General features: G+C 46.8%; 1 protein-coding gene across 1 annotated transcript; it reads left to right on the top strand.

The window, feature by feature from the left end:
- The first annotated feature begins 13,428 nt into the window (after window positions 1–13,428).
- DYNC2I2 (dynein 2 intermediate chain 2) lies at window positions 13,429–24,236 on the top strand. Its single transcript, XM_034404469.3, has 9 exons — window positions 13,429–13,551; window positions 14,328–14,588; window positions 15,926–16,035; window positions 16,231–16,388; window positions 16,502–16,611; window positions 16,688–16,855; window positions 17,830–18,062; window positions 19,691–19,848; window positions 23,838–24,236. Exons 1-9 carry the CDS (start codon window positions 13,474–13,476, stop codon window positions 24,074–24,076), a joined length of 1,515 nt encoding a protein of 504 aa, XP_034260360.1. The 5' UTR covers window positions 13,429–13,473; the 3' UTR covers window positions 24,077–24,236.
- Window positions 24,237–24,269: the final 33 nt, after the last annotated feature.

The raw sequence follows: 24,269 nt of genomic DNA, 5'->3' as shown, positions 1-24,269 counted from the left end.
ATTGATATGTCATTTTATGGTACTACTCCCCCCAAAAATTGGTGTTATTAGCTAGTTTTAGAAAATACACTTTTCCCAAAAGGTTTCCATGATTTTGGCCACTACCGTATTTTTCTCAGCCAATGGCGATCTGCGGCCATCTCTGAGAAGGTCACCGCAGTAAAGTTTGTTTAGTGACCATTCAAAGTGACGACGTCACTGAAAAATGGGACTTACGACTGTTTTTCGCAGCGATGTCCTTTGCAGCCTCCCCAGGATTAAACTTCAGAGGCTTGGCAACGGATTCATATTTATGACGGTCGTGTGATAGGGTTACGGGATCCCCTTTTGCGACCGCCTGGCAAGCAATGTCAACGGGGAAGTCAGATTCATTTAACAACCGGGTTGCAAACTTTTATCAACTGCAGTGATTCACTTAACAACAATGTGGGAAGGAAGTGATTCATTTAACGACCGTGGCCAGGGGAAAGCCGGATTCACTTAACAACCGGGTGACTAACTTACCAACTGCAGCGATTCACTGAAGAACCATGGGAAGAAAAGGTCATAAAGCAGGACAAAAGTCACTCGAGTAATGTCTCGTTTAACGACAGAAATTTAGGGCTCAATGGTGCTGCTCGTAAGTCGAGGACTATCTCCTATCCCTTTGGGCAGGAGTCTGCAAATTTGGGTCACTTTTAAGATTCGTGGACTTCCAACTCCCAGCCGGCTGGGGAATTCTGGGAGTCGGAGTCCCCACGTTGCCCGCTTGGCAGAGCCCTGCCCTTGGGCTCTGGACCGGAGGGGTTCACACACGTTATGAAAGTCGGCTTGTTTCACCCACAACTTATACCCGCGATGGCAAACCCTGTGGCACACGTGCCAGAGGTGGCACCTGGAGCCATATCTGTGGGCACGCAAGCGTTGCCCTAGCTCAGTTCCAGGGCGCATGTGCTCGCCAGCCAGCTGATTTTGGGCCTTCTGGGCCCACCGGAAGTCAGGGAATGGGCCATTTCCGGCCTACGGAGGGCCACTGAGGGGGTAGGGAAGGCCGTTTTCGCCGTCCCCAGGCTCCAAGAAAGGCTCTGGGAGCCTGGGGAGGGCGGAAAACGGGACTTCCGGGCCCATCAGTAACTTTTGCTGTCGTGTGGCAAAAGTGGGAGAAGCGTAAGCACGGGGGGGCGGGGCGTGCACGGGGGGGGTCATTGAATTATGGGTGTGGCCACGCATGCCTGCGGGAAACACCCCCCCCCCCACTTTTGGCACACGACAACAAAAAGGCTAGCCATCACTGACTTATACAATCTTTCTGTTTTTTGTTTGGTCGTTTCGCTTGGAAGAAAGTTGCCAGATTTTTTTCCTCCCAGGGCAAAGAAAAAAGCTGCCCGCTGGCACAGAGACGGTGCCCGACCCCTACAGAGAAATTTGGGGAAGGGGGGGGGGAAACCAAGAACAAGGAGACCATTGACTGGCCATTTTAACCAGCTGGAGAGAAATCTGGGCAGGTCCCGATTAGAAGCGGCTGGGATTGAAATTTTTATGGATTTTTTTTCTCACGCAAAGCGAGCATTTCTCCCCACGCCTCCCCCTTAATGCTTTTTGGGCGCCAGATCCTGGCTTCGGGGAGGGGAGGGGCTCCATCCAGATGTTGCCGGAGGAGGGGGAGGTCACCCCCCGCCAAATAACCAGCTGGAAGCTGGGGAAAAGAGATTGCTGCGTTTTCCTTCCCTCTTCCTCCTCTTTGGCTCTCTTTTGACTCGGCTCATGAGGACTAGAAACCTGAAAACGTCTGTACGTGTCTTTGCAGGCCCGGCTTCGGCGAGAAACCAAATATTTCGTTTTTAGGTCCCTCTCTCCTCGGTTGCTCCCCCACACACCCCTCTTGGGAACGCCAGAAGGAGTTGGAGGGGGGGAGTGGGGGGGAGCGGTCAGCTTTGGCAAAACAGCATTTAACGGGTGGGATTCTTTGGGGTTTGGAGTTTTTTTTTTTCCCCAGGATGAATTTTATTAAATTAAAAATAATAATAATAATAAAAAATAAAATAAAACACACGACAGACCTTGGTGCTGATTTTTATGTTGTAGGGTCTGTTTTTAATCTTTCTTTTTTTCTCAAAATTGGGAAGTGACATTAAATGGGGGTAAAGGAGATTTTGGGAATGAGAGCGGGGGAGGGGGGCACAGAGAAAGTTGGGGAAAAAAATATACTGCCTTCTTTGGCCTTGGAATGGCACACTTTGCGTTCTCTGGAGCTCGGGGTCAAAAGGCAAGTTCCCATGAGGCTCAGCCAGCACCCTTTTGAGGATGATGGGGCCTGGCATTCCCCCGTGCAGCATTGAAGGGAGGGAGGGAGAGAGAGAGAGACAAAACTGGGGAAGGCTATTTTGGAGACGCCAAGAAGGGGCACGTTATTTTAGCGTAGTGCCGTGCCCTATTACAACGTAGCCTCTGCTCATCATGAGGACTAGAAACCTAGAAAACACCCAGAGCCATAATTTCTATGCCGGCCTTAATTTAACAATTCTATTTAATTGTTTAAAATAGATTAAAAATTGTTTTTAATGTGCCTTGCCCTAAAACGTAGCCTCCGCTCATCATGAGGACTAGAAACTTAGAAAACACCCACAGAAATAATTTCTATGCCGGCTTTAATTTAACAACTCTATTTAATGGTTTAAAATAGATTAAAAATTATTTTAACGTGCCTTGCCCTAAGACATAGCCTCCGCTCATCATGAGGACTAGAAACCTATAAAACACCCAGAGCAATAATTTATATGCCAGCTTTAATTTAACAATTCTATTTAATTGTTTAAAATAGATCAAAATTGTTTTAACTCTGCTCATGAGCACTAGAAACCTATAAAACACCCCCAGCAATAGTTTCTATGCCAGCCTTAGTTTAACAATTCTATTTAATTGTTGATAAAATAGGTAAAAATTATTTTAACGTGCCTTGCCCTACTACGATGTAGCCCAGAGGTCTTCAAACTTGGCAGCTTTAAGACGTGTGGACTTCAACTCCCAGAATTCTCCAGCCAGCATGGCTGGAGAATTCTGGGAGTTGAAGTCCACACGTCTTAAAGCTGCCAAGTTTGGGGACCCCTGATGTAGCCTCTGCTCATGAGGACTAGAAATCTAGAAAACACCCAGAGCAATAATTTCTACGCCGGCTTTAATTTAACAATTCTACTTACTTGTTTAAAAGATAAAAATTGTTTTAACTCTGCTCATGAGGACTAGAAACTTAGAAAACACCCACAGCAATAATTCCTATGCCAGCTTGAAGTGCCGTTTGTTCCTTTTCATCCCTATCTCTCCTAACTCTGTTTCCTGCTTGGGGGGGGGCAGATTCTTTCCCCCCAACTCCCCAGTCTTACAAGGGCAATGCCCCCGCCAACCGTCACGGACCTTGGAAGAAAGAGCCCGAGTGTCTGGCTCCAGATGAGGTCATTCCTTCCGCGGAGACAAACTCCACTTCTGACCCCTGCCGTCGCCCACACGGGGGGGCAACCCCCCCTCCAGAAGCAGTCAACCTTTGGCCTGAAGGCCCCCACGTCTCACAGCGGCCCTTTGTTCTCCGTGGCCCAGATGGTGCCAGGGGTGGGAGACGGATTCTGGAAGAAACTCCGTCCGGCGAGGCACACAACGGTCCTTTCGGAGGGCACAAACACACGGCCCGAAGGGAACGGGGCAACACGTCGCAGCCAGCACCCCGTGGTCAACTCACCACAGCCGCCTTACCGTGGGACAATTCAACAATTCTATTTAATGACTTAAAAGAAATAAAAATTATTTGTTTGAATTTTTAGCATCCGCATTTCGTTCCGTCCCTCCTTTGGCCTCCTTTCTTTAATGATTGTGTTCTGCCATTTCACTCATATCAGTGTAACTCTTGTCCCGTGGTGAGTTGGCCATGATGAGTTGGCCATGAGTTGGCCGTGGCGAGTTGGCCGGCCATGATGAGTTGGCCATGATGAGTTGGGCATGGCGAGTTGGTCATGGTTGAGTTGGCCATGGTGAGTTGGCCATGTTGAGTTGGCTGTGGTGAGTTGGCCAGCCATGATGAGTTGGCCATGATGAGTTGGCCATGGTGAATTGGCCATGGTGAGTTGGCCATGAGTTGGGCATGGTGAGTTGGGCATGGCGAGTTGGCCATGTTGAGTTGGCTATGGTGAGTTGGCCGGCCATGATGAGTTGGCCATGATGAGTTGGGCATGGCGAGTTGGCCATGATGAGTTGGGCATGAGTTGGCCATGTTGAGTTGGCTGTGGCGAGTTGGCCGGCCATGATGAGTTGGCCATGAGTTGGGCATGGCGAGTTGGGCATGATGAGTTGGCCGTGGCGAGTTTGCCGGCCATGATGAGTTGGCCATGATGAGTTGGCCATGGTGAGTTGGCCGTGATGAGTTGGTCATGGCGAGTTGGCCATGATGAGTTGGTCATGATGAGTTGGTCATGGTGAGTTGGCCCTGGTGAGTTGGCTGTGGCAAGTTGGCCATGGTGAGTTGGCCATGGTGAGTTGGGCATGGCGAGTTGGACATGATGAGTTGGCCATGTTGAGTTGGCTGTGGCGAGTTGGCCGGCCATGCTGAGTTGGCCATGATGAGTTGGGCATGGTGAGTTGCCCATGATGAGTTGGGCATGGCGAGTTGGCCATGATGAGTCGGCCATGGCGAGTTGGCCATGATGAGTTGGCCATGGTGAACTGTCATAGACCCTATGGGCGAGATGCCACCTCCTGGCCCTGAAGGAGCCCTGACAGAAGCTTTGAAAAGTGTCTCATTCCTGCCCATTAAAGAGGGATTGCCTGGCAAGCAGCACCCCTCATTGGCACGAGGGCTCAAGTGTTTGTCCCCGTTGCTAGCCTTGGCACCCCATCAAGCAGGGGCAGCCTTAGGGCTCGCCAAGCCCGGCCTGAGGCATCTCCCGTAGCTTTCAAAGCTTCTGTTGGGGCTGAGAGGTGGCATCTCGCCAACATCGGGGCGGGCATGGAGAAGACAAGGCGAGACCTCCAGCCCCTCCAGGGCTGCCCAGCTCAAGATGTGGGATGGGGGGCAGGAAGGTCCTTCAATCGATTTCTTTGTTGTCCTGCCAACGCTGAGCCAGGAGAACAAACCAACTTGCTCAGCAGATCCAGCAGACGGCATCGCTCAGATTTTCCTATGGCATCGTGCCAGCCTTCCCGCCACCCCCTTTGTGGATGGGTCACCTCAAGTCAAGCTCAGCTTTCTGTCCCTGCCTTGAATGCTGGCTTGCTTTGCCACTGAAGGCAGCCTGAGAAGAGGCAGGAAACCCTTTGGCCAACAAACAAACGTTTGAAACACACACACTGATTTTTCTGTCTGCATCCGCCTGGCTTCCCAATCGAGCAGAGACTAGAAGCTAAGAGAGGGACAAGCCCCCACCCCCCATTCTAAAACTGTGGCTAAATGAGGCTAAAACGTAACAATGAACGGTTGCAGGAACTGGGCATGGCTAGTCTAGTGAAGAGAAGGACCAGGGGAGACAGGATAGTATCTTCCAGTATTTGAGGGGCTGCCACAGAGAGGAGGAAGGGGGTCAAGCTATTCTCCAAAGGCCAGACAAGGAACAATGGATGGAAACTGACCAAGGAGAGATTCAACCTGGAAATAAGGAGACAGTGAGAACAACCAACCCCTGGAACAGAAGTTGCCTTCAGAAGTTGTGGGAGCTTCATCACTGGAGGCTTTCAAGAAGAAACTGGACTGCCATCTGTCAGAAATGGTGTAGGCTCTCCTGCTTGGGCGGGGGGTTGGACTAGATGACCTCCAAGGTGCCTTCCAACTCTGTTCATCTATTATTCCAGAAGAGTTCTCAGCCCTGCATTAGCACGTCCTCAATCCTGGTTTAGCCATTCACTTGGATTCGCGCACAATGTAAGCCAAGAGAAGCTAGCGAGATCAGGGTGGCGGTGTGGCCGTAAATCATGATGCCGGAACTGGATGACAGGTAGCCCTGGACTTACGACAGTTCATTTAGTGACCGTTCGAAGTTACCACAGCATTGAAAAAAAGAGGTTTAGGACCGTTTTTCACATTTACGACTGTTGCAAGTTTCCCCGTGGTCACGTGATCGGAATTCAAACACTTGGGAAGTGACTCATATTTATGACGGTCGCAGTGTCCCGGGGTCATGTGGATTCCCTTTTGTGAAGCAAAGTCAATCGGGAAGCCAGATTCACTTAACAACATTACTAATTTAAAAACTGATTCACTTAACAACCATGTTACTAATTTAAAAACTGCAGATTCACTTAACAACGGTGTTACTAATTTAAAAACTGCAGTGATTCACTCAACAACCGTATTACTAATTTAAAAACTGCAGTGATTCACTCAACAACCGTATTACTAATTTAAAAACTGCAGTGATTCACTTAACATTACTAATTTAAAAACTGATTCACTTAACAACCATGTTACTAATTTAAAAACTGCAGATTCACTTAACAACGGTGTTACCAATTTAAAAACTGCAGTGATTCACTTAACAACCACATTACTAATTTAAAAACTGCAGTGATTCACTCAACAACCGTATTACTAATTTAAAAACTGCAGTGATTTACAACAACCACATTACTAATTTAAAAACTACTGATTCACTTAACAACCCTGTTACTAATTAAAAAACTGATTCCCTTAACAACGGTGTTACTAATTAAAAAACTGATTCCCTTAACAACGGTGTTACTAATTTAAAAACTGCCTTGATTCATTTAACAACGGTGGCAAGACACTAGTAAAACGGGGCAGAATTCCCTCAGCAAATGTCTCACTTAGCAACAAAAACGTTGGCCTTCAATGCTGGTCGTAAATCGAGGCGATTAAGTTGAAAGCCAGCTGCTGCGTATCTGCAAGGAGCGACTATCCTGCAAAAATTCTAAAAGCACGTTGGAAAAACCGGCTCATTGTTGACCTCCAGGCTGAGACGGGCCCAACTCCAGCCTGGTGGAGTTTCTGGAGCCAGCAGTGCGAAGCAGACGCTACTTTGAGGTTCCTCCTTCTGTCATCAGGGGATCTGCTCAACAAAAGCTTTAGACATTGAGAGATTACCGCAGCCCGGAGTGACATGTCACAAGAGGAAAAGGTGGCCGGGAGGGAAGAGGAAACGGGCAAGGGGAAAAAACAAAACAGCTCAGAAACAAAACTTTTGAAAAGAAGTTTCTACTCTTTTTTCTCAAGCCAACCCCGTTCTTTGGAATTCCGCCCCGAGATCTAATTTTGTGCTGTTGTTTATTGCAGCTCTGCCCCGGGTGCTCCTTTCTCCCGAAATCTTCTGAATTAATGTTGACGCAAGTCTGTCTCTCTTTTTTTAAAAAAATTGTTTTGTTTTCTCCAACCGCATGTTGAGAAGCTGCAATTTTCAACCCAAAAAGGCCCAGCAGAGACAAGAGGAAAGTGGGGGGTGGGAGAGACAGAAGACAAAACATCTGTGCTGGACAGACCAGCGTCCGAATCCCACCCCGATCGGGGCTGATGGACAAGACTCTGGGGACAGTTTTGAGGGCATGTCGATCTGGGAAAAAAACTGAGAATTATTTTTCAGTTCTTGGAGGAACAACCCCCCCCCCAGATTTTCCCAGGAGGGGAAAAAAAATAAATCTGGTGATAGATTTCCCCAGTACTCCATCTTTCCAACCTCCGTCGGAGTCTCAAAAGACCATTTTTTTATTTCCCACGGTTTGAAAACTTCTCTCCACGGAGCTCAGGCCAGAATTAAAAGTTGAGTCACGACTCCAAACACATCGGGGTCCCCCGAGCGGAGAAATCAACACACCACTTTCTGTTCTTCATTTTCCGAGCCAATCCCGGAAGACAACAAAGCCCATTTTCCACTGGTGTGTGTGTGTACTGTTGTTTTCTGCAACGCAACAGGCTGCTGGTGGAGATGTTGGGTGGATGGGTAGGGGGGGGAAAAAACCAGCTCACGGGTTCTACGTGTTACATGCATGTTAATGGTGGGTGGTCTGTGTTTCGGTGGTGTGGGGTTGAGCTTGTCCCCAACAGTGGCACATGTCATGCCTCAGTTTCTCTGGGAGGAAACTACTGGGTATCTATTTCGAGTTCCTGGTGACGAAGACGTATTTATGGAAGTTTATTTTCTCTTGGGGGAATTGACTTTCCCTGCCAAGGAGCAGCCTGTTATATGGAGGAGAAAGAAACAGAAATTTAGAATAGAATAGAATAGAATAGAATAGAATAGAATAGAATAGAATAGAATAGAATAGAATAGAATAGAATAGAATAGAATAGAAGAGTTGGAAGGGACATTGGAGGTCTTCTAGTCCAACCCCCTGCTTAGGCAGGAAACCCTACACCCCTTCAGACAAATGGTTATCCAACCTCTTCTTAAAAACTTCTAGTGTTGGAGCATTTACAACTTCTGGTGGCCAGTTGTTCCACTGATTAATTGTTTTGACTGTCAGGAAATTTCTCCTTAGTTCTAGGTTGCTTTTCTCCTTGATGAGTTTCCACCCATTGCTTCTTGTCCTGCCCCCCTCAGGTGCTTTGGAGAATAGCTTGGCCCCCTCTTCTTTGTGGCAGCCCCTGAGATATCGGAAGACTCCTATCCTGTCTCCCCTGGTCCTTCTTTTCATCAAACTAGACATACCCAGTTCCTGCAACCGTTCTCTATATGTTTTAGCCTCCCGTCCCCTAATCATCTTGGTTGCTCTTCCCTGCGCTCTTTCTAGAGTCTCCACATCTTTTTTACATCGTGGCGACCAAAACTGGATGCAGGATTCCAAGTGTGGCCTTACCAAGGCATCATAAAGTGGTATTAACACTTCCCGGGATCTTGATTCTATCCGTCTGTTGATGCATTTACGTATTTATTCCTACCAAACCTGGTATATAATATATATTTTGGGTGGTGGTAGAACCTTCAGCCATTGTCCTTTGCTGCTTCAACAATTTAGGATCGTTTGGCTATTCTGAAGCCAGAATAGCCAGGATTGGGAGAAAGAAAGAAAAAAAAAAAGACACCGAAAAGGTTAAAAAAAAAAAAGTTGAAACACACCTTCTGCAGCATAATCACACCAGCTTGTTGGAAAGGTTCAAAGTAACTCTCTTGAGACAGACCTACAAAAAGAGTTTTCTGGCCATTTGGCAAGGCAAAAAACACCCCCCCCCCCAATTTGTTTTTGTTCTCGTTTCTAAGGCCACCAGGCTTTGTCACCTGAGCCCCAAGTGTGAAATGTTTGTATTCCCTCAACTCTCCATGCATCAAGCAATCAAGATGCATCAGCCCCTCAAGATGCATCAGCCCCGGGGCCAGGCAACCCCTTTGCCCCTTTCCTCCAAATTACGCAGCGCAGAGGAAATTTGGGTGCGCAGGGATCCGGTGGAAAATCTCCAAAGATGGAAGAACAGGGCAACCAAATTAGAATTAGAATAACAGAGTTGGAAGGGACCTTGGAGATCTTCTAATCTTCTAATCCTTGTGCACGGTCACTCATGCCCTCGTCACGTCACGCCTGGACTACTGCAACGCTCTCTACATGGGGCTCCCCTTGAGGAGCACCCGGAGGCTCCAGCTGGTGCAGAATGCGGCCGCGCGGGGGATTATGGGAGCGACGTGGCGCTCCCACGTGACACCTCTCCTGCGCGAGCTGCATTGGCTCCCGGTGGTCTTCCGGGTGCGCTTTAAGGTGTTGGTTCTCATCTTCAAAGCGCTCCATGGCTTAGGGCCAGGGTATTTGCGAGACCGCCTTCTGCTACCGATAACCTCCCACCGGCCAATACGCTCTCACAGAGAGGGCCTCCTCAGGGTGCCGTCGGTCAGGCAATGTCGGCTGGCGGCCCCCAGGGGGAGAGCCTTCTCTGTGGGGGCACCCGCCCTCTGGAACGAGCTACCTCCAGGAATACGACTGATCCCGGACCTCCGGACCTTCCGTAAGGCCCTGAAGACTTATTTATTCCATCAAGCCGGCCTAGCCTAAATGGTTCTTAATTGAGATTTTAAATTTTATAGACTTGGGGGTTTTAAATTGGGAAGCCAATGATTTAATTCTTTTTAATTATCTTAACTTTTGTATTTGTATGCATTTTTAATTTTGGCTGTTCACCGCCCTGAGTCCCCTCTGGGAGAAGGGCGGTATACAAATTAAATAAATAAATAAATAAAATAAATAATCTAACCCTGCCTATACCATTTCAGACCGATGGGTCAACTCTTCCTTTGATGGAGCTCCCCAAATAAAACCCGATGGCCCTTTGTCCCTTTTGCAAAGAGAGTTTTCTTGCAAACCCTCAGTCAGATTTGCAAACTTTCTCCAAGCACGGCTGCATTCAATCACAACACACACACCCCCTGCTTCTTCCCCAAATGTCATCAACTCTCTTGATTTAGAGTCCGGCAGCACCATTAATATCTGGCTTAAGAAAAAGGTATTTCACAAAAAAAACCCGAAAATTCTCCACAGAGGTAACTTGACCCACGAGGAGACTGTTTAATCCCGCTACAAACAACTGTAGAAGAATGTTTTTTTCCCCCCAAACACTAAAAAAACAAACAGTCGATTTACTAAGAAATGTAAAACTCTCGATCAACGTTTTTAGGGAACGTAGAACAGTTCACTTGTTGGATAGCCTTTCTGGTAAACAAACTTCCTTATTTTTCCTTCTTTTTTCCACATAAACACAAGAAGGACCTCAAGCGTCTCTTCCTTCCAGAATGTGACTCAGTTTTTTTCGGTCTCTCCAGGGACAAACCGAGAAATCTAGCATCAGGACTGCTTCGGATGGTCTCCGGTTGGTTACTCCAATCTTCTTCTTGGTCTTGAGGACAGCCTTGTTGGGCATAGCGAGTAGGTCTTCTGGAGGAGCAAACTTCTTGAGAACTTCTGAGGATAAACTCTTTCCGTTGTGCCCATAATGTGTTGAGGGTGAGGTGTAGGATGTCTTCATCAGGGTAATAATGGAACCGATTCGAATGAAGGTAGCTTTTTTCTCCTGTCAGACCTTCCTCCTTGTAGGACCTCAATGTCTTGAAGTCCTCGTAGACTTCCTTCACGGCTTCCTCCAACTTTAGGAGATCGAGGTGGCCTTTTTGGTCTTGAACACTTGCCCAAATCACTGCGGCCCCAATTCTCTTCTTCCTCGACCAGCTCTCGGTGACTTCTGTCAGCTGCAAACGGCCATTTCGGCTCAACCATCTTCCACACACTTCCATTCTTCCAGTTTTTGCAAGCATTTCTTCAAAACGTTCAAGGGATGGATGGAAATTAGCCATCCTGGCTGTGCCTGGTGGAAGGAGAAATGGGGTGGTTGGAATCAGGAGGCTGATGTAGACTGGTGACCCCCAGGGGGAGAGTCTTCTCTCTGGGGGCCCCTGCCCTCTGGAATGAATTACCCCCGGACATACGAAGGATCCCTGACCTCCGCGCCTTCCGTCGTACAGTGAAGACCCTGTTATTCCAGCAAGCCGCTCTGATGGGATAAACGATTTTAATTTGGTTTTAATGGGGTTTTAAAATTGGTTTTAAAATGAGAGTTTTAAATTCGGCCTAGGATTTAATTATTTTAATCTGCTTTTAAATTCTATTTTTGTACATTGTTTTTATTATGGCTGTTCACCGCCCTGAGTCCTTCGGGAGAAGGGCGGTATATAAATAAAATATAAATATAAATAAAAATAAAAATAAAAATATAAATATAAATAAAAATAAAAAAAATAAAATAAAATAAAGTAATAAAATAAAATAATAAAATAAAATAATAAAATAAAATAATATAATAAAATAAAATAAATAAAATAAAATAATAAAATAAATAAATAAAATAAAATAAAATAATAAAATAAAAATAAAATAATAAAATAAATAAAATGATCCTGCACCCAAAAAGCAAGAGCGTCCCCAATAATTTTATTTATTGACTTAAATCAGAGTTGTAAGGCTGCCCCCCACCAGCACCAGAGTGACCCTGGAGTGCGCGTGAAACTTTCTTCCCAAGCAACCCATTTTTAAGAAGCAGGTAAAGGACAAACCAGGATGAAAATGACCGGGAAAAGTTTTCCAAAGCTTTCCAAAGTTTGCATTAGTACATTATTCGCTCTTAAACTAATCAAATCACGATCGGCGCGCTTGCACAAGCCGTTGCATAGCCAGCAATGGAAATCAAAGGTTTGCATTAGCCGGGTTTTGCAGGCCGCGTGCTAAATTCGGGATCTGACCTGGTTAAGAGCGTCGTCTGAACAGCGCCGAAGCGCAGGAAGGGCTGCAAAGTCGAGTCAGGCGTGGGAATTTGCAAAAAGGTTTTGCAAAGCGCTTTTAAGCGGCCAACAGGCGCCTGAAAGACGTGGCGTGACTGCCATCTAGTGGCGGCCGGGAGCTTCGCAGCCCAGAAAAAGAGAATTGATGCCCACGACTGCTAACCAGCATGAAACCATGATTAGAGTAGAGATAACGAAGGGGAGGGAACTCAGGGGAGGAGAAACAGGCGGGTACCAAGAAGAGGAACCTAATAAAGAAAATTCAAACCTCCACAGGGAAGAGAGAATCAGAAGGAGGGAATGATGGGGAAAGGAGGGTTTCCAAGCACATGGTTGTGTTTTTCAACCCAATTCTTGGTTTTTCCACCTGTCTGTTTCTAGGATTATTGTTTTTTTTGGCTTTAAAACCTAATTTCTTTCATACATTGTTTGCCTAAACATCATAAAACTGGTTTATGCACCAAAGACAAATTCCTTGTGTGTCCAATCACATTTGGCCAATAAAGAATTCTATGCTATGCTATGCTATGCTATTTCTTATTCTATTCTATCCTATTCTTTCCTATTCATTATTTCATTCTCTTCTCCTCCTATTTCATTCCATTCCATTCCCTCCTATTCATTATTTATTTATTTTATTTCCAATTTATATACTGCCCTTCTCCCTGAGTACTCAGGGTGGTGTACAGCCAGAATTAAGAACATGAAATACAAATATTAAAAAAACAATTAAAATATATATAAATTTGGCCCAAAAATTAAAAATCACAAACCAATTTAAAACTTAAAAATTTCATATTCCATTCCATTCCATTCCATTCCATTCCATTCTATTCTATTCTGCTGTTTTTGTTATTTGGGGTTTTTGGGTGCCATCTGGGTTTGTTTTGCGCGCGACACCTTGGTTTTTTAGGACACCCTGTTGCCCACCTTGTTCTCCTCGCCCCCCAGCACGTTGCAGTGCTGATGATGACAAACCACGGTCTTTGCAAAAATTAATCCTGGTTTTTAGCAAGCTCTATAAAACTGGTCTCAGGTCTGTCTGTGTAGCTGGGTTCCTGCAGCGGGCTGCCGCGTCGCCAGAGGGCGCTGCTGGATAGTTCGCGCTTTCCGCGCTCGGGGATGACGACATCGGTTGGCGCCTCAGCGGGGCAGCCCGTTGCCACGGCAACCGCCGCAAGGCGGCCTGCAGAACCGGGGAGGGTCGCGTTAGGCCTGGCCGGGGACCCCCCCCCCCTTTTTTTAAACCCCCGGGATGTTCGGGGACGCGTCGACCGGCGCCCTGGACGTGGAGTCGGTGTGGAGGAGGGACCAAGGGACCCGATGCGAGGAGGTGGGGGCTGCTCTGCCCTGCGGGGACGTGGGACTACAAATCCCATCCTCCCCAGCCGCAGCCCCGTTGGCGTTTGGGGAGCTTCTCTCTCTTTTTTTCCCGGCTGGGCCCCGCGCGGGTTAGAGATCGCCGCCCCTCCGTTCCCTGTTTTCTTGGAGGGAGGGGGGGACTACAAATCCCATAGTGCACAGCGGCGCAGAGGAGGGTGGGTGGGTGGGTGGGAGACCTCCCTTTGGCCTGGCAGTCTTTTGCATTGCAGACCCTTCCCATCGCCCGCCACTTGCCTTGGCTGTGGATGATGGGCTATGGTGTCGCCATGCCAGCACAGGGGATGGGAGTGAGTGGTGGGTCTGTTATTGAGGATAGTGGTGAGCCTCAGTTGAGGACAGTGGATGATGGGGCTTTTATTTGGAACGGCCAACCTCATTGGGGACAGTGGATGATGGGGCTTTTATTTGGAACGGCCAACCTCATTGGGGACAGTGGATGATGGGGCTTTTATTTGGAACGGCCAACCTCATTGTGGACAGTGGATGATGGGGCTTCTGTTTGGAATGGCCAACCTCATTGTGGACAGTGGATGATGGGGCTTCTGTTTGGAATGGCCAACCTCATTGTGGACAGTGGATGATGGGGCTTTTATTTGGAACAGCTAACCTCATTAGGGACAGTGGATGATGGGGCTTCTGTTTGGGACGGCCATCCTCATTGGAGGCTTTGCATGATGGGCCTTGTATTCAAAAGATCCCCAACTTCTGCCCTCTTCCTTCCCGCAGAAGACCACCCAGACCGTCTCTGTCCCCACGGCCGAAAGGGTGATCCAGACCCGCCACAGCCACGAGGTCGGCGTCCAGGCGGATCCCGAGGCCAGTCCGGCCCAAGCCCTGCCTCTCCCACCACCCCCGTTGGTGGACTATGCCGGCCTGCGGGCCTTCCTGCAGCGGGTGGAGGAGCCGGTCATCCGTGAGCTGGACAAGAACTGGAAGAGCCACGCCTTCGACGGCTTTGAGGTCAACTGGGCAGATCCCAACGAAACGGTAACGGCTCCTCTCAACGCCGCCTCTTCTGCGACAGGGAGAACCGTCAGCCGGGGGGGGGTTAGGGGGATCCCCCCCCCGCTCCAAGGACGTCCCTCACCTTCTGCAGGATCTGCTGCCCAGGCCAAGGGGCAGAAGGGTTTTCCAGCCCTGAGATATAGGTTGTCCTCGGCTTGCAACAGGTCACACTTAGTGACCGTTTGAACAGTACACTGAAAGAAGTGACTTGGGACCAATTTTCACTCTTCTGACCGTTGCAATTTCCCCACGGTTAGGTGACTTACATTTGGATGCTGAACTGATTCGCTTTGATGAAGGTCACAGTGTCCTGGGGGTGTGTGTGTGTGGGGATGTCATGTGATCCCCCTTTCTGATCTTCTGACAAGCAGCGTCAATGGGGAAGCTGTGTTACTAATGCAACAACTGCGCCGGTTTGCTTAAGAAACGTGGCAAGCAGAGTCATAAAATGGGAGCAAAGCTCCCTGAACAAATGTCTCACGTAGCGACATCAATTTTGGGCTCAATTGTGGTCGTACGTTGAGGGCTACCTGTAATCTCCAGAAGTGGCTCAGCAGACACTTCCCTGCTTCGTCTTGAGCATAGGGGGGGGGGGGCAGAAACCAGAAGAGTCTTGGTAGTACAGTGGTTTAAGGCACCCTGTTATTAAGCTGGTTATTAAGACCAGCTGCCTGCAATTACTGCAGGGTTCGAATCTCACCAAGGCTCAAGGTCGACTCAGCCTTCCATCCTTTCTAAGGTAGATAAAATGAGGACCCAGTTTGTGGGGGCAATAAGCTGACTTTGAATAAAATATACAAAAGTATGAAGGCTATTGCTTAGCGCATTGTAAGCCGCCCTGAGTCTCTGGAGAAGGGCGGCATATAAATCAAATTAAAAAAAAAACAAAAACCCAGACTTGTGAGATGCTGTTATTGCCGCCCGTCTCAAGCCTTCCGGCGGGAGAGATTTCCTAGCCATGATGGACCAATGCTTTTCTTTTCTTTTTTTTAAATTTGATTTATATGCCGCCCTTCTCCGGAGACTCAGGGCGGCTTACAATGCATTAAGCAATAACCTTCATACTTTTGTATATTTATACAAAGGCAGCTTATTGCCCCCACAAACTGGGTCCTCAATTTACCTACCTTAGAAAGGATGGAAGGCTGAGTCAACCTTGAGCCTTGGCGAGATTCGAACCTGCAGTAATTGTGGACAGCTGGTGTTAATCACAATGCTATCAGTCTGCTGAGCCACCAGGCCCTTTCCCCATCCTCACTTGATCTGCGGGGGCTTCTTCTCTGCCAGTCCCCCCTCATGCCCCTTCTTCCTCCTTGCAGGTGTCTTGTGTGCACAGCTTGTCATACCCGGAAGCCCAGGAGCGCAACCTGCAAGTGACCAGCATCGGCTGGAACGCCACGGGGGCTGTCCTCGCCTGCTCCTATGGCAGGTGAGCCGGAAGAGATGGGCAGGCATCACCTCACAATTGGGGTGTATGTCCCCCTTTCAGTTGTCCCTCTAATGGCTCTGCCTCCCTCCCTTTCTCCCTCCATCCCTCCCTAATTCCTTTCCTTTCTTCCTTCCCCCACTTCCTTCCACCATTCCTTCCTTCCCTCCCTCCCTCCTTTCTTTTTCTTTCTTCCAGACTGGATGATGGAGACTGGAGCTCTGAAAAATCCTTCCTCTGCACCTGGAATCTGGACCGTCGAGCACTGAATCCCCACCGCCCAGATCTGGTGGTCGAAATCCCCAGCGCTGTCATGTGTGTGGCTTTCCACCCCCAGCAGCCTTCGCTCATCGCCGGCAAGTGCTTCTCGATGGAGCTCCCCCTGGGCCAGGACAGGAAGTGGACCAGGGTTGAACATCTTCCCTGATTCCTAAAACTTCCTGCCAGCTTCTCCATTGTTTCCCTTCAGGAGGCCTGTTCAGCGGAGAGGTTCTGATCTGGGACACCGGCAGGCAGGAAGATCCCTTGATCTGGAGGACGGGCATGACCGATGATACTCATACCGACCCTGTGTATCAGGTAGGGACGGGAAAGGGATGGAGTCTGGCTCCCTTGTGATTTCCTCAGCTCTCTAATCGTTCCTTCTGGGCCTCAGGTCAGCTGGCACCGAGACCCCCGGCAGCCGCGCGCCTTCCGTGTCTTGAGCGTCTCCACCGATGGGAAGATCCTGGTGTGGCAGGAAGAGAAGGACGGCCTACTCCGCCCCGCCAGCGGTTTTGCTTTCGTCCAGCAGCAGATTCCCCGGAGCACAAAGCTCAAGAAAGTAGGTGGTGGGAAGGATCCTGACGGGGAGAACCTCCACAGCCCTGGGCAGTCCTGGAAAAGGATCTGTGGCCCGTAGAGTTGGAGACACGCAACAGCCTTAGGCGTGGCCTGCTGGTCACATCAATTTGGTGGGTCTCCATCCGAGGTCGCGTCTTACGCAGAACGGAGTCTTGCAGGAAGGGATGTATATGTTGTAGCCCGCCGGTGACCGGTGGAGCTGGCAGCAGAGTCAGACAGTGAGGAGGTTGGGGAGGAACATGGGCCAGTCCTGGGGGCTGGGGAAAGCTCGGACGAGGGCTCTGCATTGGAGGCAGAGAGGGAGATAGACAGCAGTGAGGCAGAGGAACAGCTGGAGCCTGTTTCTAGTGTCTGCATGCGCAGAGCTGCCAGAACAACTCAGAAAGCAGGGTCGATTTAGGAGTAAAGCCACACCTTGGAGGTGATTGGCCCCTGCCGAAGGAAACAAAAGAGGAGCGAATGGGGAGGGGGCTTTTACAGGAAAGAATTTGTTCATTCGGTCGTTTCAAGAGTGGAAAGTTCTGTTCGTGATTGTAAGAGACTCTGTGCCAAGTTTTGCCTTGTACTGCATTTGGAAACAAGTTACATGGCAGCTTGCCAAGCGAGACAAGGTCTGTGTTGATAAATATTCCTTTGAAAAACTGTTTTGACTGTGAATGAAAGTAACTCACAGTCGTGTAAATAAAAGAGGCTTCGTTGGGACTAAAACTCTTCTTTCCTGCTTTCTAACGGAGCCTAGGTCAGAACAGTGTATTTTAAGCTGAATCATAAAATAATAATCGTTATATTTTATTATCTTTGCAGAGACTCATCAGTAGGTTGTCAGAATGGCCAACTTCTTCATTGCAGGGCCCCCAATTCCCACTTGATTTTCCTGGTTCCTGTTTTTTTTCAGTGTTGTGTTTCTGCTGCAGTGATGCATAAGACTTTTTTGTCTCTCCCCTCCACCCCCAGCATTCTCGAGGAGACACGGTAGTGGGCGTGACGTGCCTCTCCTTCTCCCACTTCGAGCCCAGTGTCTTCGTCAGCGGCACGGAGGGCGGCTACTTGATGAAGTGCTCGACTGCGGTGGACACGGCCGCCCACCTGCAGAAGGGCTGCTCCGTTCCCCTCAGGGCCCCCGCCCAGTTCAGCTTCTCCTCCCACGGAGGCCCCATCTACAGTGTCAGCTGCTCACCTTTCCACAGGTAAGGCCTGATTGCTGTTGCTGCAGCTGCTACAACATCTGGAGCACGGGAAGGTTTTCGGGAACCAACGCAAACAAAAACGCGTTTTGTTGGGTGCGTTTCTGGGATCTGCGAACTCAAATGTGGCGGCTTGTAAATTGGGGGTTATAATTAACCATGTAGTAATCCAAGCAAACGTGGTTTAAGGCAATAGGTAACCGTGGCCTAGGGTTTCTGGTCTCCCTTTCCAGCGGAGGGTTAGGGTTAGGATTAGGGTTAGGGTTAATAGGCAAAATTATAACCTGCCTATTAAGTGTCTTTTTGCGTGAAGGGGAAGGATACACCTGTTTTAAGAGTAACAACAAAACCTGGATTTGAACTTCTGGCTCCAACACAGCCACGGTACAAAATTTCTCTTGATTCGAGATCTTTTAGCCTGTGATTCTAGGCCATAAAAACTACCCGGTTTCCCCCAAAATAAGACCCAACCAGAAAATAAATCCTAGCATAATTTTTCAGGATGCTCGTAATATAAGCCCTACCCCAAAAATAAGCCCGTTAAGATTGTCAGCCAGATGGATGCATTTAGTACTGTATTTCTCCCAAAATAAGACCCAAATGGAAAATAAATCCTAGCACGATTTTTCAGGATGCTCGTAATATAAGCCCTACCCCAAAAATAAGCCCCAGTTAAGATTGTCAGCCAGATGGATGCATTTAGTACTGTATTTCCCCCAAAATAAGACCCAACCGGAAAGTAAATCCTAGCACAATTTTTCAGGATGCTCGTAATATAAGCCCTACCCCAAAAATAAGCCCGTTAAGATTGTCAGCCAGATGGATGCATTTAGTACCATATTTCTCCCAAAATAAGACCCGACCGGAAAGTAAATCCTAGCACAATTTTTCAGGATGCTTCTAATATAAGCCCTACCCCAAAAATAAGCCCGTTAAGATTATCAGCCAGATGGATGCATTTAGTACCATATTTCTCCCAAAATAAGACCCAACTGGAAAGTAAATCCTAGCACAATTTTTCAGGATGCTCGTAATATAAGCCCTACCCCAAAAATAAGCCCCAGTTAAGATTGTCAGCCAGATGGATGCATTTAGTACTGTATTTCCCCCAAAATAAGACCCAACCGGAAAGTAAATCCTAGCACAATTTTTCAGGATGCTCGTAATATAAGCCCTACCCCAAAAATAAGCCCTAGTTAAGATTGTCAGCCAGATGGATGCATTTAGTACCGTATTTTCCCCCCAAATAAGACCTAACCGGAAAATAAGCCCTAATGCATTTTTTGGAGCAAAAATTAATATAAGACCCGGTCTTCTTTTCGGGGAAACACGGTATCAGTTTCATTTTAGTTCTTTTAATGTGCAATGATGATTAGAGACACACCTTATGAATTATGAGCCCTTGCAGAATAGCTGGTATTCCAGTTGAGTGGTAAGCTGTTGGCTCTAAATCAGGGGTCTCCAACCTTGGCAACTTTTTAAGACTTGTGGACTTTGCTGGCTGAGGAAGTCCACAAATCTTAAAAGTTGCCACGGTTGGAGACCCCCTGCTCTAAATGCTACTCTCTCGGATTTTGGATTTGCTTCCATAAAACCTGCTTTTTTTCTTTTCTTCTTTCCCGTCTCCCAAGGAATCTCTTCTTGAGCGGAGGGACTGACGGGCACGTTCATTTACACTCGATGCTGCAGGCTCGTCCACTGCTGTCCCTTCAGTTGTCCAAGAAATATATTTTCAGCGTCAGGTGGTCGCCGGTTCGGCCCCTGGTGTTTGCAGCTGCTTCCGGGGAAGGTACGTTTGCTTTGGCTAGCTGTGGGGGGGGGGGGGGTTGTCATACCTGTGGGTTCTGGACTTGGTTTTATTTGAGCCTTCCAGTTGGCTCACCTCACCCAGGTGGGGTAGCGAGTTTGATACTTACACCAGGGGTGAAATCCAGCAGGTTCTGAAGAACCGGTAGCGGAAATTTTGAGTAGTTCGGAGAACCAGCAAATACCACCTCTGGCTGGTCCCCGAGTGGGGTGGGAATGGGGTTTTGCAGTATCCTTCCCCTGCCCACCAAGCCACGCCCACAGAACCGGTAGTAAAAAAAAAAAATGAATTTCACCACCGACTTCAACCCACAATCTTTCTTAATTTTCTGATGATCCCTACAGGCTGGGATCGTTCCTGCTTTTCAGTGAATCGATTTACTGTATTTTTCGCTGCATTAAGCGGCATTTTTTTGTCTCCCCAAAGTGGGTGGAAATATCTGTGCGTCTTATGGAGCGAATATTGCCAAAGCCCCATCCACCTGCTGGTCCCCACTTTTTGGGCGTTTTCGGCCTCTGCGCGTCCCATTTTCCGAATGGAATGATCAGAGGCCCAAAATGGGGCATGCGGAGGCCGAAAACAGGAGTGCGTCTTTTTTTTTTTTTTTTTTTTTTAATTTGATTTATATGCCGTCCTTCTCCGAAGACTCAGGGCGGCTTACAATGCGCTAAGCAATAGCCTTCATCCTTTTGTATATTTATACAAAGTCAGCTTATTGCCCCCACAATCCGGGTCCTCATTTCACCTACCTTAGAAAGGATGGAAGGCTGAGTCAACCTTGAGCCTTGGAGAGATTCGAACCCTGCAGTAATTGCAGGCAGCTGGTCTTTTTTTTTTTTTTTTTTTTTATTGCAAAAGTTTTACAATTACATTTTCACCCCTTTTTTTCACCCCCCCACCTCCCTCCCCAAACTTCCCGTCCTCCCTAGCCCTCCCTAACCCTCCCCCCCAGACTTCCCTATTATATACTCATAACTAATAATACTGATATATATACCTGAACCCATCCCTCCCCCTATATAATTTTCCCTCTTTATCTCTTTACATTAAAATATTTCTAATACATTATTTTCAAATAAAAGCTATTTGGTACTTTCTAGTTTGGTATTTGTTCTGAACATATTCTATCCACCTTTTCCATTCCCATTCATAAGTCTCTTGTGAACAATCTTTTAAATATGCTGAAATCTTCGCCATCTCTGCAAAACTGGCCATCTTCAAAGTCCATTCCTCGATAGTAGGCAAAGCTTCATTCTTCCAATATTTACCTATCAACAATCTTGCTGCTGTTATCATATACAATATTAATTTTATTTCACCCCGTGTAAAACCCTTAACTATACCCAATAAAAACAATTGTGGAGAAAATTGAATTTTTTTCTTCAAAACATTCTGCATGACCCACCATATTTTAATCCAAAAAGCCTTAACTTTCCTACAGGTCCACCAAACATAATACGTAGCATCCAAACATTCACATCTCCAACATTTTGGCTGAACATTAGGATACATACATGACAACTTTTTAGGATCTAGATGCCATCTATAAAACATTTTATAAAAATTTTCCCTCAAATTCTGCGACTGTGTAAATTTAACATTCTGAACCCAAATTTTTTCCCATGTTTCCAACATCACTGGTTCTTCAAAATTTTGTGCCCACTTAATCATACAATCTTTAACTAATTCCGTTTCTGAATCCCTTTCTAGCAAAACATTGTAAAGCCTTTTAATATGCATTGGACCTTTCTCTCTTATATGTCTAACCAATTCTTCCTCATGCAACATAATACCAGTTTTTTGGTCCTCTTTCCATCTCAATTGTAATTGATTATATTGTAACCAGGTTAAATTAATCCCTTCGTCCAACAGTGTCTGCAATGTCTTCAACTGCCATCTGCCCGCATCTGTGAAAAGAACCTCTTTGTATAAAAACCCCCCGAGTGACATTATATTTGTATTCCACAAGGTATGACCAAGATCCAGCCATAGCGGTATTTTATAATCCCATTTGAGTCGGTGCTTCTTCCAAACTCTCATCAAAGAGTCTCTAAGTATATGACTTTTAAATACTTTATCAACTTTGTCATCATAAAATAGGTAAGCATGCCATCCAAATTCAAGATCAAAACTTTCTGCATTCAATATTCCAGCCTTTTTACTTCCAAACCAATCACTTGTTAAAGTTAAAGCTGCTGCATCATAATATAACTGTAGGTTTGGAAGTTTAAGGCCTCCTCTTTCTGGAACATCTTGCATAATTTTCAATTTCACTCTCGGCTTTTTCTCGTTCCAGACAAACTTATTAAGTCCAGTTTGCCAAACTTTCAGTTGTTTATCACTTTTAAGCACCGGAATCATTTGAAACAAAAACAGAAATCTTGGCAAAATGTTCATCTTAACTGCTGCTATTCTTCCAAGTAAAGACAGTTGCAGCTTTTTCCAAGTCTCCATGTCTTTCTGAACCTCTCGCCACAACACCTCATAGTTATTTTGAAACAATTTCATGTTTGATTCTGCAACCTGAACTCCAAGATATTTTACCTTAGGTACAATTTCAAAACCTGCCCTCCTTTCAAACTCATGTTTACGATCTTGTGTCATATTTTTGACTATCATTTTAGTCTTTTTTGAGTTCACTCTAAAACCTGAAACTCTACCATAGTCTTGTATAATGTCGTTCATCAAGATTATTGATTCCATTGGTTGTGATAGGGTAACCACCAGATCATCTGCAAATGCCTTTATTCTATAATCCTCTTGCCTTATCATTATGCCTTTCAAAATTTTTGAGTCCCGTATTATATTTAGCAAGACTTCCAATGTTAAAATAAATAAAAGTGGGGACAACGGACATCCCTGTCTTGTTCCTTTTTCAATTTTAAACTCTGTCGTCAAACTTCCATTAATAATAATCTGTGCTTTTTGCTCTTGATAAATTGCTGAGATCGCCTGTATAAATTGGTCCCCAAAGCCCATCTTTTTTAAAGTCTTTAGTAAAAAATTCCAATCCACTCTATCAAAGGCCTTCTCCGCATCCAAAAAAACCAGCACTGCAGAAATCTGTTTATTCTTATCAAGATATTCCAATAAGTCTATTACTTGCCTTACATTGTCCTTCATATATCTGCCCTCAATAAATCCCGCTTGGTCCGCATGAATCACCTTTTGGATTACTGGCATCAACCTGTTGGCTAATACCTTCGCATAAATTTTATAGTCTGTGTTCAAAAGAGATATTGGTCTGTAGTTCTCTGGTTTTTTAGGACCAACTTGTTCTTTTGGTATCAAAGATATATAAGCAGTTGTCCAGGATGGGGGTATTTTACCCCCTTGTTGAATATTGCAAAATAAATCTCTAAGTTGTCCCCCATCCACCTGCTGGTCCCCACTTTTTGGGCGTTTTCGGCCTCTGCGCGTCCCATTTTCCGAATGGAATGATCAGAGGCCCAAAATGGGGCATGCGGAGGCCGAAAACAGGAGTGCGTCTTTTTTTTTTTTTTTTTTTTAATTTGATTTATATGCCGTCCTTCTCCGAAGACTCAGGGCGGCTTACAATGCGCTAAGCAATAGCCTTCATCCTTTTGTATATTTATACAAAGTCAGGTTATTGCCCCCACAATCCGGGTCCTCATTTCACCTACCTTAGAAAGGATGGAAGGCTGAGTCAACCTTGAGCCTTGGAGAGATTCGAACCCTGCAGTAATTGCAGGCAGCTGGTCTTAATAAGCTTAATAACAGGGTGCCTTAAACCCCTGTACTACCAAGGCTCACGGTCTTACGGTCAGGTGCATCTTATAGTATGAAAAATACGGTAATTAATTTCGTTCTTTTGCAAACCTGCAATGATTTTAAACATTGGTGTCAGCCCTGAATCACTGGAGGAGGAAAAAGCAGAATTCGGGTGGGGGGACGTGGGGGAGCCCCTGCAGGATTGTTGTGTGTGTTTAATCTTTGGGCTTGCTTTCCAGGGGAAGTGCAGCTTTTCGACTTTGCAAAGAGCTCCCAAAAGCCCTCCGTCTCAATCAGGCAGACGCCCAATCAGGCCCCCGTCCACTGCTTGGAGTTCAACCCTCGGCAGACTCAGCTCCTTGCCGCCGGGGACGCCAGCGGGACGGTGAAGGTCTGGCAGCTGAGTTCGGATTTCACCGAAGAGGGCCCGCGAGAGATGAGCCATCTCGATCAGCTGGCAAACGAGGTCACTGATTAAGACACCCAACCCTTGCTGGGGGTCTTAACTCAAGAGATGCTTCCAGGCAGGGAGCGGAAGTCTTTTGTTCATGCAACTGTTGTCAATCCTCCCACAAAGGGAATGTGTGTGTGTGTGTGTGATGGAGAAGGTTGTAAATAAAGACTAAGTAAAAGCACAATTCTGAGTGGGATTTCTCTTAAGACTTAGCGGA

Source organism: Pantherophis guttatus, chromosome 16 (genome assembly GCF_059756535.1).
Source record: "Pantherophis guttatus breed Tessera chromosome 16, ASM5975653v1, whole genome shotgun sequence".
Taxonomy (NCBI): domain Eukaryota; kingdom Metazoa; phylum Chordata; class Lepidosauria; order Squamata; family Colubridae; genus Pantherophis; species Pantherophis guttatus.
The sequence above is the reverse complement of the archived record's forward strand: the minus strand, read 5'-3'. Positions and strand labels throughout refer to the sequence as shown.

Excerpts from the sequence above, each read along its gene's own strand:
- DYNC2I2 (XM_034404469.3), top strand. The coding sequence starts at position 13,474 with ATGTTCGGGGACGCGTCGACCGGCGCCCTGGACGTGGAGTCGGTGTGG. Across the intron at positions 13,552-14,327 it reads AAGGGACCCGATGCGAGGAG|AAGACCACCCAGACCGTCTC; the intron begins GTGGGGGCTGCT and ends TCCTTCCCGCAG. Across the intron at positions 16,036-16,230 it reads CTCGCCTGCTCCTATGGCAG|ACTGGATGATGGAGACTGGA; the intron begins GTGAGCCGGAAG and ends TCTTTCTTCCAG.